Genomic DNA, 19,058 nt, shown 5'->3' with positions numbered 1-19,058 from the left:
CTTGAAAACCTAGTGTTTGTGGTCCAGGTGCTGTTACTTGTGAGTTTCCAAGCAGGGGATGTGGAAACCTTGGCCAATACCAGATGGCCACGCCCCCCCCGGGGGTTTGGGGAGGGTTGTTTCTGGGCTTTTCCATTGTCAATTAGTAGGAAATTGCACATAAATGTGTCCTGGCCTTACAAAGCCTCTTCTGATCTACAGCTTCCTGCTGAAGGAACACCAGGAGACAGACAGCAGGGGTACGCCACAGGTATGGTGCTTCTGCCACTTACCAGGTTACATTTTCTGATGAAAGCTGATTCATAGGATGAAGCCACAGTATTAGGTGAAAATGGTGGGTTGCATGGATAACGGACTGAGGTGCTTGCTAAACTGTGGTGACTGTGATTATAGTTGCTCTTGTGAGTTTCCTCATTCCTGTGTAGACAAGGAAGATTATTTCCATTGTCTAGCATAGCACCTGTCACGTGGTGGGTGCTCGGTAAATATCTCAATGACTTTATAACGCCCTGCACATTCTGAAGAATTGCAGTGGTCATTCTCCCATCACCTGTAAATTTGGAGGTAATTTTGCCTATGTTGGCACTGCCATCATTCTTTAAAATGATATTTTGTAAAAGTATTCTCTGTTTGTGGAAGAAGTTCTGAGATTCCCAATGACCTCAAATGCTGAGCAGTGAAAGGAGACTGAATAACCCAATTATGATGTCTTTACTCTGTATTCACGGAATCTGATTATCATCACCTCTCTTTACTTTTACCCTTTACCCCAAACAAAATGAAAGGATTCCATAATGAAAACGGTGAAGGAAACATGACTGTTTATTTCAATTGGGCAGACAGGCAGATCAAGCAAATTGAAGACAGACGAACACATGATCAACAATATACTGGGAGAGGATAAATGGATTTTTAATGATTTGCAGCAACCACAGAGAAAAATGTCTTCAGATAACCAGTGGTCAGCAGATGAGGAAGAAGGCCAACTCTCCCGGCTGATCAGGAAATCTAGGGACTCCCCATTTGTCCCCGTAGGTAAGTATGAGCCTTGACTGGACACTGGAGAACTATCTGCAATCACAATGCTTTACCCAGTATCTTTGAGGAATGAAATGTTTTATATCATTGAATTTTTTCAGGTAATTGAAGCTAACCCCCTCTAAGGTGAGTTAAACTTTCAGAACAGTTTCCAGTATCTGGCAAATCCCCAATAAATGTTAGCTATTATTATTATTAGGAAGCTTCCACTCTTATATATTTAACTCCCCTTCATTAGAGGTCTGTCTCAAATTACTAATTCCTACCCACTCTAACTGGACTAGATTGAATGCATTTTAACACTTCTGTGATGATGCAAGATCATCAGCAGCATCAGCTTATTATATTGAAAGTCTGTTAGTGACGGAGATGTCGGCGTCTCTTTGTCCCCTAACTCCAACCTTTAAGGCCTTGTGTCTGATGTTTACAGATTTTTCTGTCTCTTCCAATTAATGTTGAGTACAATCAAAAACTTCTGCCTCTAGTATTCTGTGGCACCAGAAGCTAGATACATAAGTTCAAAGGAATTGTGAGTCAATTCAGAGTCAAGAAGCTCTGAGTGAAAGCCTAGGCTACCTACCTGTCCGGACACTTGAGGGCATGAACTTTGTGATGTGCATGTTCAGTGGCCCTTTTTGCTGGTTTCCTGATGTGTTCCAGATGTTGAGCTTGATGGTTAAGTAACCTCTAGATTAAAGAAGTGTTATTATAATTAGACCTTGAGTCTTAGCCTCTTTTTCCTTTCCCAACACAGATTTAATATGTTTACATTTAGAACAAATACTATATGTATCTGGACTTTTAAAAAAATCCACAAAATCTAAGCACCAATATTATGTTTTAAAAACCTAAGCTTTCTCTTTCTTCTTTTGGATGCTTAAGCTAATCTAAGCATATTATATACTGTAGCCTTGATTGATTCTTTCCTGGTACTCGTTTGGCCTGGAAACTATTAAGATAACTTATTTAAAGGAGACATTATGTAAGTTACACTTACATAAGTGATTAATTCCTTAAAACCTTCCGAATAGGTATGTCGTTAGTTTTCATTGTCACTGCAAATCTAGCAACTTTGTGTCATGATTCCCATATCAAAAAGAATAAAAATTTTACTTTATACTAATATGCTGTTTAGAAGTTTAATTTAATTTGATTAAAACTGATAATAGCACCCATAAAAAATGGAAGCAAATAATGTTATAGTGATTAATTCATCCTCCTTAGCATTTTTAACTAGAAAAACAATTCAAGAACTTGATGCCACTTGAACAGATCACTATCATGAACAGAGATTAATCACTGTACCTATCATAAATTGAATTATTTTTCCAGAGACATTTAGGGTGATTAAAGTAGAAAGATAAAAGTGTTTCCAGCTAAATTCAATTATATACAAACTGCAGAGACACTATATGGAAAACAGTAAAGGTTCTGACTTTAATCTCCAAAGGAAACAAAATCAATTTGACTAAGAAGAGAGCCTTAATTTGATAAGGGAAGAGAATCAAGATTTTGCTAGAAAAATAAATGATAAAATTTGAATATATACTGTTGAATAGTTTGGCTATTGTTATTTTAATAATATCTACTATGTATTTCCTACTGCAGGATAGTGTCCTGTGCAGAGAATTTACAAAACATTTTTATTTATTAAACAACTTCCATCATTATAATCTATTTATATTGTTTAAATTTGTCTTATGATCACTGTCAAGGTCTGTACCTACATTATATATATATATATATAGAAACTCTGTTGATAATTTGTTTTTACTCCTTTCACTTAACATTTTCATATGTACATTTCTGTGTATTAGTATTTCCTATACTTACAATTTTTTTCATAGCTATGGTAGTTCCTCCGTTTGGGCCATTTCAGTTTGTTGTTCAGTTTTTGTTGTTGTTGTTTAGTTTTTCCTCATATGTAGTGTAGCCATAAACATCTTTGTGTCAACTTCCTGATGTTTCCTTTGCTTATTTCCTTGGAATATGAATTTCCAGGGCAGGAAGCATGTTCAGTTTAATACCACTTATATATTTCCAGAGTTCTTAAGATTTGGCTAAACTTACAGAGCTTTCAGCATTGTGCCTGTTTGTCAACGTGCCTACCACTCTTTTATTAGTATTGGTTTTTTGCTGTTTTTGTCATTTTAATTTTTATTTCATTTGCTAGTCAGCCTATAAAATATACATGTAAATGCAATTACTCTCTTACTTCCATCTATTAAATGGATTCTGAAAGAATATACCCTCACCAACCCATAGAGACACACATGTGCCAACATAACTAATCAAAACTTGCTATCCTACATAAATATAATTGCATGTCTATATATTAACATATGGAAACTGAAATTAAAAACATAACACCATTCACAATCACTCCAAAGAAAATGAAATGCTTAGATATATGCTTAACAAAACATGTATACAATCTGTATGCTGAAAATTACAAAATGTTAATGAAAAATCAGAAAGGACCTAGATAATGTAAAGACTACATGTAGTATTGTGTCTATGGATTGCAAGACTAAATATATAGTAAAGAAGAATGTAAATATAAAGAATATATGTCAGTTCTCTCCAAATTGATCTATAGGTTTCATGTAATTCCTATCAAAATCCCAGCAAGGTTTTTTGTAGATAAGACACACTTATTCTAAAACTTATATGTGAAGGCAGAAGTCCTAGAATGACTAAAACAATCTTTAAAAAAAAAAAAAGGATAAAGTGGGAGAAATCACTGTACCTGATAGAGGCATACTATATGGCTACAGTAATCAAGACAGTGTAGTGTTGCTAGAGGGATAAATACATACATCAACAAGATATAAGAGATATTATGCAAAGTTTTCTCTATTCTTACATCAAAATATGGCATTTTGTCCTCATCTTCTCTAAAGTCTACTTTACCTTCTTTTAGATGTTATAAATATGCTACTCTGTTTTCTTCTAGTTTTTGTTGATTTTTTTTTGTTTTTACATTTAATTCTAACCCATGCAGAATTTTTTTTGTAGGTCTGCTGTGAGATACAAATCCAAATTAGTTCACCCTACCAAAAGATTGTACTGATGGTATTTATTAAGTAACTATTCCTTGATCTGTTACTTGGTTATTTTGATTTGTCATGAATTAAGTTCTCACAGTGTTTTAAAATCTCTTTCTAGAATCTTTCCTATTCAGTTGATCAGTTTTCTGTATTAGAGCCAATTACACAGGATCTTGGTTGTCACAGCAGTATATTCACCCCTTGACATTTGTAGGGAATACAGAAATATTTGTGTGTACTTCTGGAGTTTTCTAGAGTCACAGATCTTTCTGGAGTCACATACTTCTTAGGCAAATAGTCATACCTTTTCATCTCATTAAAATTTAAATATCTCATTTTTATAGAAGATCAAAATATTTACTCCATATTTGATAGCAAGTAGAGAGGAGTAAAGCCAAACATTTAAAAGCTATGGATGCTGGAATGTTTGGTTGGTTTGCTCACTGGATTAGTGACTTGCCCCTAAATAAAAGCCTTTCACCATGCACAATATGAAATCATGCCTCAGGAACATTAGAAATTACTACACTACATGATTCAGGTTTTTTGGGGAAGAGTCAAAACTGCAAATATTGAATCCATGAGTCTGTTTTAAAATCTGGTGGATCAAATCCAGCATAGTTCTTCTTAAAGTATTCTTTGGTATCTGGTCTGCTTATCTTCTAAGTACTGATCCTTTTGGACAGTTTTCTATTCAGCCCTCTAAATCTTGGGGATTCTAGCCTACTATTTATATAACCTCTACTTTTTTAATTCACAGGAATAGCAGGCTTTATGACTGTGGTGTCCTATGGTCTTTACAAGTTAAAGTACAGAAAAGATCAGAAAATGTCCATTCATCTTATTCACATGAGAGTTGCTGCCCAAGGATTTGTTGTAGGAGCTGTGACTCTAGGTAACCTGCTTAATTTCTGTCTTGTGTTCAGCTGTCTTTGAGAATATTTTAACTTATTTTAGAAAATGAATATTGGGTCAAGGTGATATAATGGAGGCAGAATGGTAAGAAAGACAGCGAACTCCACTTGGCTGAAGTTGCTTCCCCATAAGAGGCTTTAATTTCTTGGTATTTTAAGCACTGAAAGAAAAAAAACAGTAGACAAAAAGTACAAACTTCCAGTTATAAAATAAGTAAGTCCTGGGGAATCTGGGGGTTTAATCCGTTGAGCGTCCAACTCTTGATTTCAGCTCAGGTCATGATCTCAGGGTCATGGGATCAAACCCCACATTGGGCTCTGCACTCAGTGGGGAGTCTGCTTGTCCCTCACCCTTCCCCCCTGCCCCCCCCGCTCTCGCACACACTCTGTCTCTCAAATAAATAAATAAAATCTTAAATAATAGAAATAAAATAAAATAAGTAAGTCCTGGGGATGTAATGCACAGCATTCTGACTGTAGTTAATAATACTGTTTGGTATATCTGAAAGTTGCTAAGAGAGTAGATCTTAAAAGTTCTCAACACAAGAAAAAAAATCCTTTAACTATGCAGGTTACAAATGTTAACGGACTTACTGTGGTGATCGCTACAGTACATGCAAGTAATGAATCCTTGTTGTACACCTGAAACTAATATAATGTTGTAGGTCAATTATACCTAAAAAATTTTTTAAAAGGTAGAGAACTAGGGTGCCTGGGTGGCTCAGTTGGTTTAGCAACTGCCTTTGGCTCAGGTCATGATCCTGGAGTCCCAGGATCGAGTCCCACGTCGGGCTCCCTGCTCAGCAGGGAGTCTGCTTCTCCCTCTGACCTTCCTCCCTCTCATGCTCTCTCTCTCTCTCTCAATAAAAAAATAAAAATCTTAAAAAAAAACTATAAAAGGTAGAGAACTAGGTTATGGGTTCTGTTATCTTGTATAGTGAAAGGAGTAGTGAATAGTTTGTACCCTCTGTAACCCAACTAAAGCAGTGGTTCTAGATTCCAGCCTTTAACACTCTCCTAAGTCAAGTTCCCAGCCTATGTGAATAGCAGATATAATTATTAATGTAGCTTAACTGGGAAGAATACAGTTTTAGAGCCCACAAGTCTCAACATCTGTTCTCCTTTTATTCCCAGTCTGAGCAATAGGCAAACCTTTTCTAATTAGTCTATAAATTAAGTAATACTTAACATAGTCAAATCCAAAGAACAGGTGTAAAATTATCTGGTTAAATCCAGGTATATCAACAGCTAAACCAGATAGTTCTAACAAGAAGTCCACTTCAGGACCTTAATTATCTAACTTTCTTTTTGTCTACATTAATGAGAACAAGTCACAATGTTCTTAAGTTCTCCTTCATGCTGTGCAGGGTAGAGTCAGCCTAAGAGGAGGTCTAGGATTATGGAATGATGGGTGTGGGGCTTGCGTATAGGGAGTTTTATGGTAATTATCTTATTACCATGACCTGTGATATGCAGGTGTTGAACAAAATACGAGAAACTTCACCACAGAATTATAGTGCCATTTTCATCATTTAGCAAACATCTGCTGTGCACTTGCTATGTCCAAGGCCCTGTGCCAGTCTACAGATAATGAGATAAGACTCAGTCCCTTCCCTCAAAGAGGCTGGTCTCCTTGGGGTGAATGACCAAGAACAGAAGAAGCCAGTATAAATCACAGATACTATGACAGAGATGGCACAGGTTGCTCTGGAAGCACAAACACAAAGGAGGGGCCTTTAACTAGTGCTGAGAGTCCAGGGGAGGCTTCGCTCAGGATGTAAATTATATGAGCCAAGCATGTGGAAGAATTAGCTAGTCAGAGAAGGAGATCAGGATTCTAGACCGAGCAAAAAACAAAGGCACAGAAGCATGGCACATTAGTGGAACTCAACGTAGCTTGGTGTGGTAAGTGAATCAATCGGTGTTTGATGAGAGAAACAGAGCTACTAGTAGTAATATGTAATAAGAGATTTATTATAGGCATTTGGAATTACGTAATGGCGAGGCTCTTGCGTATTTATCAGCAGCTGGGGCCCCAAGCGGGCAGGGCAAGCACTTAGAATGAAAAAGGAGATATAAAGTGAGAGAAGCAAGAAAAATCTGGAGCCTGCAAGGATGAGCTGGGAACACACAGGATGAACTGTTTGGAACCCTTGTGGATTTCTCACCATCTTTAAGCCTCTAAATTCGATGACGGGAGTGACAGGGGAAAAAATGATGCCCTTCATCTTGGAGCCAAACATGGACCTGGCCAAGGAGTCAGAAAAGGTGAAGGAGGAAATTCAGCAGAAGCCACAGTAGCTGTACCCCTAGCTGCTGCCCCACACCAACAAACGGGGCCAGCAGGTAAGCAAAAATATGCTGCAACAGGGCCTTCCAAGCATAAAATGAATTTGGCTGCTGCTTCACCTCTGCTTTCTAAATCCTACACAAAATGTCCCTTCTGCAATAACTCAGGGAATAAAAGGAAATGAATTCTGGAAAATGTAGTTACAGTTTAGCTAAGTTGACACAATACAAATTCACCATTGTCTACCCCTTTAAAAAGGAGGGCTGTCATGTGCTTTACAGGATGTTCAGCAAAAATTTATATTTTTGGCTGTGTAACAGGGTCTTTTCTTAAGGAGGTCTGACCTCTCCTTTATTGGCATCCATACGACACCTCTTTTATTACACTTAACTCTGAAATTAAGACAATGGCAAAATCAACCATCCAATGTATAACCATAAACATGCTAATTCTCTCCCAAAAGGGGATACAAAATCCCTTTATCCATCTTTGAGTGGTGTTGATTTGTCTTTGAGCAGAGTCACATTCCCCTTTGATATCCTGTAAGCTAAATTCTGAAATACAAGGATAATTATTATTAACACTTCTTACATTCGATGGCAGATAAAGGGAAATGGCAAATAGGAAAAAAAATGGTTAATGTATACACAAATGTATTCAAATCAAAATAAAGAAGAAATATTCATAGCTATCAGACCTTGTTTCTACAACTGGTCAGACAGTCATGGCTGGTGTTCCAACCATGTTCTAGCCATTTCATACTCCCTTTGCTATTCAAGGTTATTTGACTGGTATGGTGACCCATACCTTGGCTATTCAAGGTTATTTGACTGGTATGGTGACCCATACCTTATTCCTAAATGGTCTGGGTCATTAGCCATCCTGCTTGTACTGGGTACAGTTTTCCATTGTCTTTAATCACAGGATATGGGAGTACTATAAAATGCCCCAGAAGATATGCATTCCAGACACACACCTCCTTACCCTACCTTTGGATAGTATAGTAGTAACCTAATTTCCCCTTGATAGTCAGATCAGATCGATGCAATGGACTAACGCAATGTCCTGTGGAATGGAGAGATGATCAAGGTCCTTGCAGACTAGATTATGGCAAGTAGAACGGCTTACAGCGGGCTTTCCCAACCATAATAGCCCTCACACCACAGGGAACCAATGTGAGGATTCTGACAGTTGCTGGGTTTGTCCATTCCAATCACACATTCCAGAACTGGCAAAATAATTCAGGGACCCACCAGGCCACCCTGACCTCCATAAACTCCTAGCTTAACTGGTAGACCACCCTAATTCTCAAGGCATCAGTATCAATTCAGAACCAATATTTAATAATCTCCCACAAATGTGATTATTTGCCCTTCCTCGTGCACAGGCACCTTGCTGAACGGTCACAGATCCCTTTAGGAAAGGCTAGACGGAGGATTTACAGTATTTATATTTTTGGCTGTGTAACAGGGTCTTTTCTTAAGGAGGTCTGACCTCTCCTTTATTCAAGGGACTCTGGGTCTGTAAAGTGACTCAAATCTGGGACTTGGTCAGGGGGCCATGGCTGTCTACTGTGATGATTCAAGTGAAACTTCTACTCACCAAACCTAGAGCTTTTCTGCTGGTATGCTGCCCACCACTTTCAACTCTAGGGACACCATAATCAATCAGCCAATGCCAAAGATCTTTGTGGCTTTGACTATGCGGATTACTGTTTAGTCTTTGCTGCGCATTACAGTAATCATGCTTTCCCTGTCTTTGTCAATTAAATGATGCCACTTGACCCCTGCCACTCAGGATCCCATCATTTCCACTGACTTCAGAAAGCCTAGCAATTCCCACTGTCATTTCTGGCTTACAGAAGACAGTCGCCACAGAACTCTCCAAGGATGCCAGGGACTCCTTTCACAAATATTAAGGATAATTCGCACAGCCTTGGTGAAGGAAACAGATTTAGGGGGTAAGGGAGCAGGAAAAATCCACTGTAACATTCCAATCTCCCTAAGCCCTTGGATACCCTCCTTAACAGCAGGGTTTCTCAATCTCAGCACTACTGACATTTTGGACTGAATATTCTTTGTTGTGGAGGGCTGTCATGTGCTTTACAGGATGTTCAGCAGCATCCCCAGCATCTACCATGCAAATAGCCTCCATCCACCTCCAGTGTGACAACCAAAATGCCTCCAGACATTGCCAGATTTCCCTGGGGAATGAAACTGCCCCCGTAAAGAAGAATGACTGCCGTACTGCTGTACCCTGGACATAAACCAAGAAAGCTCTGGCATTTCAACTTCATTTAGTGGAGATTACCTTTCAGGCCAAGTTTTAGTCATTCGCAGGAAGGAGTACAAAGGAGTCTCAGATACAGGGGTCCAAGGACCCCGTCTCACGGAAACCTGCCCATAGGTCCCCATCCTGATTTTCAGGATCCCACTCTTTCCAAAGAAATGCCCTAACTTGGACATAAGAGACTCTGTGAGGTTGGGAGTTTTACTGTTGTTGTAATTAGCCACCAACAGGATTAGTTCCTGTGTATGTTTTTCAAAAATATCAGCCTCATAACTATGGGAGCTGAGTTTTTTTTCTGGAAAGTCATACAGCTTTCAGGTCCCTCACAGAACCTGGATTAAGGAATTAAAAGCCCCGAGTCCATCATTTTGTGTTCCCAAGTTCTCCAGCACACTTAGAAGAAATCAGCCTAATTATACCCCTTATCTCCACTAAATGTCCTATGACAGTAAATATCTGATCACCCAAAGCCTGGTTTCTATAGGCATCTGATTAAGGTTATCTATAGGTGACAATCTAAAAAAACATTTTACTACTGCATGCCATGGACTGCTAGCATCCTCTTTACTACTGGAAAAAAATGGCCATTAATATCTTTAAATCTAATCAGATCAGAGAACCAATTCCAGATGACCCAGAACCTACCCTCATGGTTATGTTCCTCTGGAAGCTTGTGATACCATAATCTGTATCAGTCAGGGTTCAGTCAGAGAAGCAAAACCACCAGTAGTGATATACAAAAAGGGATTTATTATAGAAATATGACCCTAACCAATTTTGAGAGCTGGTTAAACAGTCCATGTTAGACTGTTGATTACGTTTCTAAGGCTGGGGCCTAAAGTTAGCAAGGCAGCAGTTGGGAAGGCAAAATAAACTGGAATCTTCAAGGAAGAGCTGGAACTCACAAACAGAAACTTGGGTCAGTCTTTTACGGACTCCAACTTTGATCATGGTGTGACCTGTAGGAGAAGGTGGACCCCCTATCATGGAGCTCATCCCCTGGCCTAGGAGCTGAAGAAGCTAAAGGAGATCCAGAAGGAGCTGAAAGATCTGTGGGTCTGACTGCTGCCCAACAATGGCAAGGTGAGCCAGCAGGTAAACAACAACATGCACAAGCTGTAACAGCGCCTGGCACCCTGCACCAAGCCCTCCAAGTGTAAAAAGCATATAGCAGCTGCTGCATCAACTTTCACCTTCAAATCTCAAGCAAAATGTCTCTTATGAGCCAAGCTAACCCAGAAATATGCAGGGACGGGAATTCCGCAAAAAACAGTTATGGCAGGGGCACCTGGGTGGCTCAGTCGTTAAGCGTCTGCCTTCGGCTCAGGTCATGGTCCCAGGGTCCTGGGATCGAGCCCCACATCCGGCTCCCTGCTCCACGGGAAGCCTGCTTCTCCCTCTCCCACTCCCCCTGCTTGTGTTCCCTCTCTCGCTGTGTTTCTCTCTGTCAAATAAATAAAATCTTTAAAAAATAAAAATAAAAACAAACAAACAAACAAACAAAAAACCAGTTATGGCATAGTGAAACTGATGGAAAACAAATCCCCGATAGATGTATATGGTTGCAAGCTGAGGCGTTAACAAGATGACATGAGTCAGTGGAAGATTTAAACAGGGGAGTAAGGTAGTCATGATAGCAGCTGAGAAAGATGCCTGCTCAAACACAGGCAATATGAAACTGTTTAAACAGAGGGTCACACTAACAAAAGACAGAACAGTGGTTATCTGTGGAAAGGAGCGGGAGATATGGTCAGAGAGGGAAAGCTGCAGGGCTTCCAGGATGCTTCCTATATTCTATTTCTTGACCCACAATTCCAGGTAATTCACTCTACAACTATCTTTTAATCTGGTTGTTTAGATTGTGTCTACCATTTTCCATGCATATTATATTTCACTATGAGGGTTAGGAAAATGATTAGAGAGGATTTGTAAAGCAGGGGTGAGAACAAAGGCAGAGAAGTCAATTAGACGATGAACTAGGTCTGAATTAAAGCAGGAATAGTGAAAATGGGGAGGAGAGGGATTCTAGAAACATTCAGGACTCACCAACTAAGTGGGAAAGAGAAGGAAGGAAGGAGTCGTCAAGGCTGATTCCTAGGTTTCTGGCTCGGGCAACCAGATAAAAGGTGTGCTTTCACTAATATAAAGAACGAAGAACAGGTTTGGTGAGAGGATAAGTGCATATTGGACAAAACAGTAATAGCTAATAGTTAATGAGTGTTTATGATGTACAACTTATATATTACTATCTCATTTAATTTTTTGTAGGTAAACTTTATTATTAAGTTTTTATTTTCATCCCAGTAGAGTTAACATATAGTGTTATGTTAGGTGTACACTACAGTGATTTAATCTTAATAACCTCCTTCACACCACGTACCGCAATACACTTCAGTGCCGATGCCAACCACCTGCAGCTCACCTTAGATGCCACAGGTTTATGGACATGGTTCCCAGAGACTGCCGTTACTGCAGACACCAGCCACCAGGGGGGTGCCCCGGCCCCCTGCACTTCTGACCAACTGGCTGCAAATTCAGAGGTTCCCAAGACTCCCTCAGGTTTGATATTTCACTAGAACAACTTACGAACTCAGGAAAGCTCTATACTTACTACAGTTTTATTAAGAAGTATATAAATCAAGACCAGGCAAATTGAGACATGTAGGGTAAGGTATGGGAGGGTCCCAAACTCAAAGCTTTATACCCTTTCCCTATGGAATCAGGGCATGCCACCCTTCCAGCACATCAATGTGTCTACCAACCAAGAAACTGCACTGAGCTTCAGCATCCAGAGTTTTTATGGTGGCTTCATTATGTAGGCATGATTGACTGAATCACTGGCCTCATGACAGAACTTAATCTCCAGCCCTACTCCCCTCCCTGGAGGTCTAAGAACGCTCTAATCATATGGTTGGTCTTTCTGGCATGACTAGCCACATCCTGAAGTTATCTAGGGAGCCCACCATGGGTCACCCCATTAACATAAATTCAGGTATAATCCAAGGGGCTCATGAATAACAAGATACTCCTTCCTATCTGGGAAGTTTTTTTTAAGATTTTATTTATTTGACTGAGAGAGAGAAAGAGAGCGCAAATAAGCAGGGGGAGCGGCAGGCAGAGGGAGAAGTAGGCTCCCCATTGAGCAGAGAGCCCGATACAGGGCTCGATCCCAGGACCCTGGGATCATGACCTGAGCCGAAGGCAGATGTTCAACAACTGAGCCACCCAAGTGCCCCTCTCTATCTGGGAAATTCCAAGCATTTTAGAAGCTCTAACCCAAGAACTCCGGACAAAGACCAAAGTCTTTATTAACAATACCCTAAGAGGGAGGTGCTGTTATAATCCCATTTCCAGATAAGGAAACCAAGGCTTAGAGAGGAAAAAAACTTCTCGCTCACAATTGCATGGGCTATCTACTCCACAGCCTGAACTCGTAATTTTATATTATACGGACTGAGATGCCTATGGCAGACACCTCCAAATTAGAGTACTCATACCCTAGGAGATGTATAAGGAGATCCATGGGTATGCGGGAAGAAGATATTTTTATCTTTTTTTTTTTTTTTTGGTGGGCAGCAATGCAAAGTTTATTAAGTGATAGTAAAGTTTACTGAATGAGAGTACAAAAGCTTTCGAAGAGGGGGCAGACCCGAGAGGGCTGCCCGAAAATATTTTTATCTTGAAAACAAAAAAGTTCACACATATATAGATTGGCCAGAGTACATTTATACTGTTTATAAATAAACCAACACTTCGAGGGGCATTCTCAACTTATTTATTTATGCACAATTTAAAAGTTTGGCAGCCTATGTATGTGGAAATTTCACATATGGTATAATGAGTATATGGGTCTCACATTCAAAGAGATCTAACTTGCTTACTAGTGAAGCAACAGGTATGAATGAGGTGAGAAAAGCGCTGAGATCAGAACTCCAGAACACCAACATTTAAGAGACAGGCAAGAGGTAAGAATTACCTGTGTCTAATAAGCACTGGGAAAGGAGGTCTACAATTCTCTCTGCATCTGAGAATGTTTCCATAGATACCACAATGCATCAAGTAAACATGTTTTTGCCTTGGATTTTATACATCTGTCACAGTTATGCTACTATTGCGTTAGAAAATTGTGCCAACAGCTGCCTCGCTTGGCTACAGTGTGTAGATGAGAACAACTTTACCCACCCTTTATTCTCTGTGCACTCTTTGAAGATACCAACAAGCAGCATCAGAAAAAAAAGCAGAAGGAAAGGAAGTAAAGGATTTAGTTTAGACAATCTACTAGATAGCTGGCGTCTTGATAACTGATATGGTTGGGGGTGGGAGGTGAGCGGACTCCTTAACTTGCTTTGGGTATGAACATTTGGTGACGTTCCTGCACCGCAGTGAAACAACTATCCCTCAGGCTATTTCCCTTGACTACTAGCTAATTCACCCACTAGACTGTAAACCTCTAGAAGCAAGGATTCTATCCCTTTCACCTTTGTTTCCCTCGAGGCACTGAACACAAGTAGGCACTGAAGAGAGGTGTGCTAGGTTGAGATGTCTATTGTTTCTATCTTAGTATCTAGCCAAATCTCCCCACTCTCCTAACTTTTTCACCCATATTTTAAAATTCAAATTCTAGGGTGGCATAGTAACATTATAAATTTGGATTTTGATTTATATTCATCTTAAACAGCTCTAACTTTTTTGGGTTTGTTTGTTTGCCTGGAGCCGCTTATATGATCCAAGCCAAAAGTTAATAAGATGGAAGGCATCTGTTTTTTAAATTGAGGGATAGTTTTGGGAAAACACAAGTGGAAGAAATTCAGCGTTTGTTTTCCACAGATACTGTATTTATATACATCTTTTTGTTTCTAGGTGTTCTCTATTCTATGTATAAGGATTACATCAGACCTCGATTCTTCAATGTGTCCAAAAAATAAAGCTACATCTAAGACAAGAAGGCTTCTGAAAACTATTTATTATGAAGAATAAATTCTCAATATGTAGCAAATTATACTGCCGAAGAATGAGACAGGATTCTCATAGCCTTGTATATATAGTAAGTCTCAATTGTTTACAAAGTTGATTTCTAAATCAGCAATCACAGTCAACTCAAAAATATCCTTATTGTCTTTCAGAACCTAGGATATGATTTTCTGACTTTTAGAATTTTTCCTTTCTAGTTAGTGGCAGACAATATATTATGCCAAACCAATCTGAAAATTAGGAGTTATAATAGTGGCTACAGAAAAATTATCTATATCCATATTAAATGTGATACTCTATTCATCACTTAATTCTTTCCATATAGGGCAACGTAATTAGAGCTTTCATAAATTCCTTTTGAGAATGGGAAACAATTGTATCAGAGGAGAATGGTCATGTTGTTATTAAAATTTGGTTTACCACTGTGCACCTCACTCTAATCTAAAAACTTGACTATTTTGCCACAAACATCAATGTTTAACATTTAAATATATCTGTGTATTCATTTTTATACTTCTTGAAAGTATTTCTAGGATCACAAAGGTAAATTGCTAAAAAAAAAATCCCTTTCCCCCAAATGGCAATTGGGGTGAAAGGAGTTCGTCTAATGCTATTGCTAATCTGGTATGACACTAGAAAACAAAGAAACCAAAGCAGACATTAAATGTTAACTATACCTGTGACCTCAAACTCCTCTATAACTGCCCTAAGGTTCTAAAAAATTAACTAGACTTTGTTGAAGTCCTAACTGCTGTGACCCCAATTTACTCCCCTAAGACTCCAAGCCTGGGGAAAAAAAAATGAAAAAATATTCACTGAAATAAAATCAAGAACGTACTATAAAATGATATGTGGTGGTTATTTCCTTTTTCTTTGAGGTCTCCTTTAGTGGTGGGTTAATCTGACAGGAAGGTGAAGTCTAGTATTCAGGAAAGGAAAAGATGTAAGAATATCTGAAAATATGTCTGCATTCCAGATATTAACCCACTATTTTGTGTATTATATACACTTCTCTCCATTGGCACAGGTAATAATTTTTGAAATTGTCATTTACCTATCAGGAGGCTCTTCTAGTGCCACCAACAAGTATACCTATTTTGGTCAACACTGTCCTCTTTGGAAAATAGGCAAAGAAAGAATCGTACCCAAAGAATCCAACTGCTTTATTCCACTAAATAGTCCAGCAGCTGGATCGAATATGCTCCATGGAGGTCAGTGAAACTGAGAACAGCTGGCATAGAAATGTCACCCTTCAAGTTGATTTCACAATGAAAAGGTATTTCTCATCAGGCTACTGGGAAGATTCTACTCTCTTAATATATACTCTGCACTAAAAACAGACTTAAGGGGGCACCTGGGTGGCTCAGTTGGTTAGGTGTCTGCCTTCAGCTCATGATCCCAGGGTCCTGGGATCGAGTCCCGCATCGGGCTCGCTGCTCAGCAGGGGGTCTGCTTCTCTCTCTCCCACTCCCCCTGCTTGTGCTCTCTCTCTCTGTCAAATAAATAAAACCAAAAAAAAAAAAAAAAAGGAAAAGAAATCTAGATTTGTACATAAATTAGAGAATGATTAAATGTTCTTAACTTAGAAAAGAAGTGTACCCAAGACTCACTCTTTAGAAATCACTCTCCTCTCCTGGTTTTAGCATGACTCAGGTGATCAAATTTTTTGATTACAGGAGTTATATGACCTGACAGATATACTTATAAACTTTTGTAAACTCCAGTCTCTTCCTAGTAACATATAGCTAAAGGAGAGAGATGAGTTAAAGAATCCCCCAAGTACTTAGTCTCTGTTTAACCAAGCACCTCAACTTTTTAGGAGTGGCAAAACAGGATTTTTTAACCTTTTTTTTCTTTCTTTCTCCTAACACTCTCTAGTAATGAAACTGAGAAACTTAGTTGCCCAAGAAGGGAGGAAAATCCAAATTGGTCCATCTAGAGTTGCTAACTGTGTATAAAGAATCTAAAATACTGAAACTCATTTTAAAAATCTCTTTTTCAAGTGAAAGCTGTTAATTGATGCTAATTCAGTTTCATTTTTAAGATCAGAAGGACGCTAAACTACATTGTAAGGATGCTACTCTTACCAGACGTTTCAAGGGCCCCCGACGTAGAAATGAGAGAATTTTAAAGTATCATCTTAGAAAACTTGCCACTTAGAGGGCCAAGTCTTTATAAATGAAAATGTCTGGATTTAACAACAACAACAAACGTCTTACTGAAAAGCACTAAATTTTAAAATAAGACATATTTACCTTTTAAGCTGAGAGAGAAAAATGATGCTCAAAGTCATACGAAACCTTCAGTGTTTACAAACGCATGCCTCTGCGGCTAGAAGGAAATGGAGCGTGTGCCGCCCTGCAATATAGTCCATGAAGATGGATAGCTACCCCTCACTCCAGCCAACTGTAACTCCATGCAGGAATGTGAGCCCCGTGTTGAAAATCTCCTTTTCCATCAGATAATTATGCAAAATCTTTCCATTTTAAAGTATTAACATTTTTATTATAAAAATCTTAAGGAAAAAAGTCCCAGTTAAGAAAAGGGGTCAAAAAGCGTCTATAACCCACATGTAGGCAGGCAGTTTATGACATGAGAACTAGTCGTCTAAGTCCTAGTCTAGTTCTGATCTCATAGTACTTGGTATAAATATCTTAAAGTAAAATGCTTAGCATTCAGGGAAATTCAACATTAGAAATATTAGCCATTCCTGGAAATAGATTTTGGACCTAGAAATGGTGTTTGGAGTTTTCATGGGAAAAATGGGAAGAAAAGATTTGGTAGAACTCTACAAACATTAGAAAGAAAACAAATACCTCCATCATCTTCTATTGGGTCTTTACAAAATTAAATGTTAGAAGTTTCTTCTTTTATACCTAAAACCTGAATGCTAGAATGGGCTGAGTTACAATGTCACATGGAAGACTGATCATTGATTAAAGCATCGTTTCTGAATCTTATTACAAGTTATTAGGCTCTTTGGAAAATACCATCATACCTCTGACAAGATTTCAAGAAAAGCAACAGAGAGAACTGTAATTACAAAGCACACCAATGACCAGGACCAAGTATGACTGCTTGAAAAGAAGAAATGTTTTCCTTAGAAATGATGTGCTGATATGAAGTAGCTGATAAGCAGGTCTGGTCGATTAAAACCGACGTGGAATTTAACTGGCCATAGTCAAGTATCACTTTAAAAGGTAAGTTAATTTGACCAGATCATTCTGAAAAAGAGCATTACTCCCTCTCCTTTCTCACTTGTGACCCAGATAAAACAAATATCTGATTTATCTGAATACTATCTTTAAAAAAAATAAGACCTATCAATTTTATATAACCTTAAAACTCTACCCAAACGGATATGTTCAGGTTTACATAAATATATACACACATATATTTTATAAATGCCAGAAGTCAAGACACAAGCCCATAGGGGTGTGTGGCCATGATAGGCCAATCATGTAACTCTGGCTATTGTAGGACTGTTGAGGTGGGTGGGTCTCTGTCCTACAATTACAGCTGTCAGCTTTTAACAGCCTTCCCACGAGGAAATCTTTGCCTTTTGTTCAAAATCTGAACAAAACTCACCTCTGAACTAACAGAGATATGTTAACAGGACACCTGGCACAAAGGGATTAAGACAAAGTGGTTCTTATACAGTCTCTCAGGCTGTCAGTCATCTAGACACAAGTGAGTCAGCATCCACGGTGTTCAGAAGGTAGAGTTCAGGCTGAGCTGTCAATCCCAGATGGTACTAAGGACAAAAAAAAATGGAAAAGGGTTAGACTGATTTGCAAGTATTTATTTATTTATTAATGTATTTATTATTAAAAGATTTTATTTATTTGACAGAGAGAAAGAGCATAAGCAGGGAAAGTGGCAGGCAGAGGGAGAAGCAGGCTTCCCTCTGAGCAGGGAGCCCGATGTGGGACTTGATCCCAGGACCCTGGGATCACAAACCTAGCAGAAGGCAGACACTCAGCCGACTGAGCCACCCACGCGCCCCATGATTTGCAAGTATTTAAATATTGTAACTGGCATGTGAGGACCTATAATCAGCACTTCAATAGAGGCCTTTATTCAGTACAGCTATATTGATTTTTATTTCAGAAAAGAAATAGCTTACAGATACGTGAATGGTTTATGGCACATAAAATAATAACTGGGAGCTGAAATAGTTAAGAATTGCGATAGTGCCAAATGCCCTCAGCAAAATTTGCACTTGGCTATTCTTGGCATACACTTGGCTGCAATTTTTTTTTTAAGATTTTATTTATTTGACAGAAAGAGAGAGCACAAGCAGGGGGAGGGGCAGAGGAAGAGGGAGAAGCAGGCTCCCCGCTGAGCAGGAAGCTGGGACTCCAACTCCGACTCGGGCTGGATTCCAGGACCCCAGGATCATGACCTGAGCCGCTTAACTGACTGAGCCAACCAGACACCCCAGGATAGCTACTTCTGATAAGGACATTGAGAGCCAACACAGAGTGCTTTTGTATTCTAGTACTG

The 19,058-nt window shown here is 39.0% G+C and overlaps 2 protein-coding genes across 7 annotated transcripts in view; one reads left to right on the top strand and one right to left on the bottom strand.

Annotated features, from left to right (window-relative positions):
* The first annotated feature begins 813 nt into the window (after positions 1 to 813).
* Positions 814 to 14,506, top strand: HIGD1C (HIG1 hypoxia inducible domain family member 1C). Its single transcript, XM_027595376.2, has 3 exons — positions 814 to 1,035; positions 4,849 to 4,983; positions 14,442 to 14,506. The coding sequence occupies exons 1-3, from the start codon at positions 876 to 878 to the stop codon at positions 14,504 to 14,506; spliced, it is 360 nt and encodes a 119-aa protein (XP_027451177.1). The 5' UTR covers positions 814 to 875.
* The window catches only part of SLC11A2 (solute carrier family 11 member 2), a 40,595-nt gene continuing 34,879 nt past the window's right edge, over positions 13,343 to 19,058 (bottom strand). For all 6 annotated transcript variants that reach the window (XM_027595370.2, XM_027595372.2, XM_027595375.2 and 3 more), the window contains one exon: positions 13,343 to 18,306. In XM_027595370.2, coding sequence (XP_027451171.1) covers positions 18,229 to 18,306 — 78 coding nt within the window. In that variant the 3' untranslated portion in view covers positions 13,343 to 18,228. The remainder of the gene's footprint in view (positions 18,307 to 19,058) is intronic.

Source organism: Zalophus californianus, chromosome 9, assembly GCF_009762305.2.
Source record: "Zalophus californianus isolate mZalCal1 chromosome 9, mZalCal1.pri.v2, whole genome shotgun sequence".
Taxonomy (NCBI): Eukaryota; Metazoa; Chordata; class Mammalia; order Carnivora; family Otariidae; genus Zalophus; species Zalophus californianus.
This window is presented reverse-complemented; position numbering and strand designations above follow the sequence as displayed.

What these genes read in the sequence shown, in the direction of transcription:
- HIGD1C (XM_027595376.2), top strand. Translation starts at nt 876, where the DNA reads ATGATCAACAATATACTGGGAGAGGATAAATGGATTTTTAATGATTTG. An exon ending in CTCCCCATTTGTCCCCGTAG is followed by an intron (nt 1,036 to 4,848) that starts GTAAGTATGAGC and finishes TTTAATTCACAG; the next exon opens with GAATAGCAGGCTTTATGACT. An exon ending in TGTAGGAGCTGTGACTCTAG is followed by an intron (nt 4,984 to 14,441) that starts GTAACCTGCTTA and finishes TTTTGTTTCTAG; the next exon opens with GTGTTCTCTATTCTATGTAT.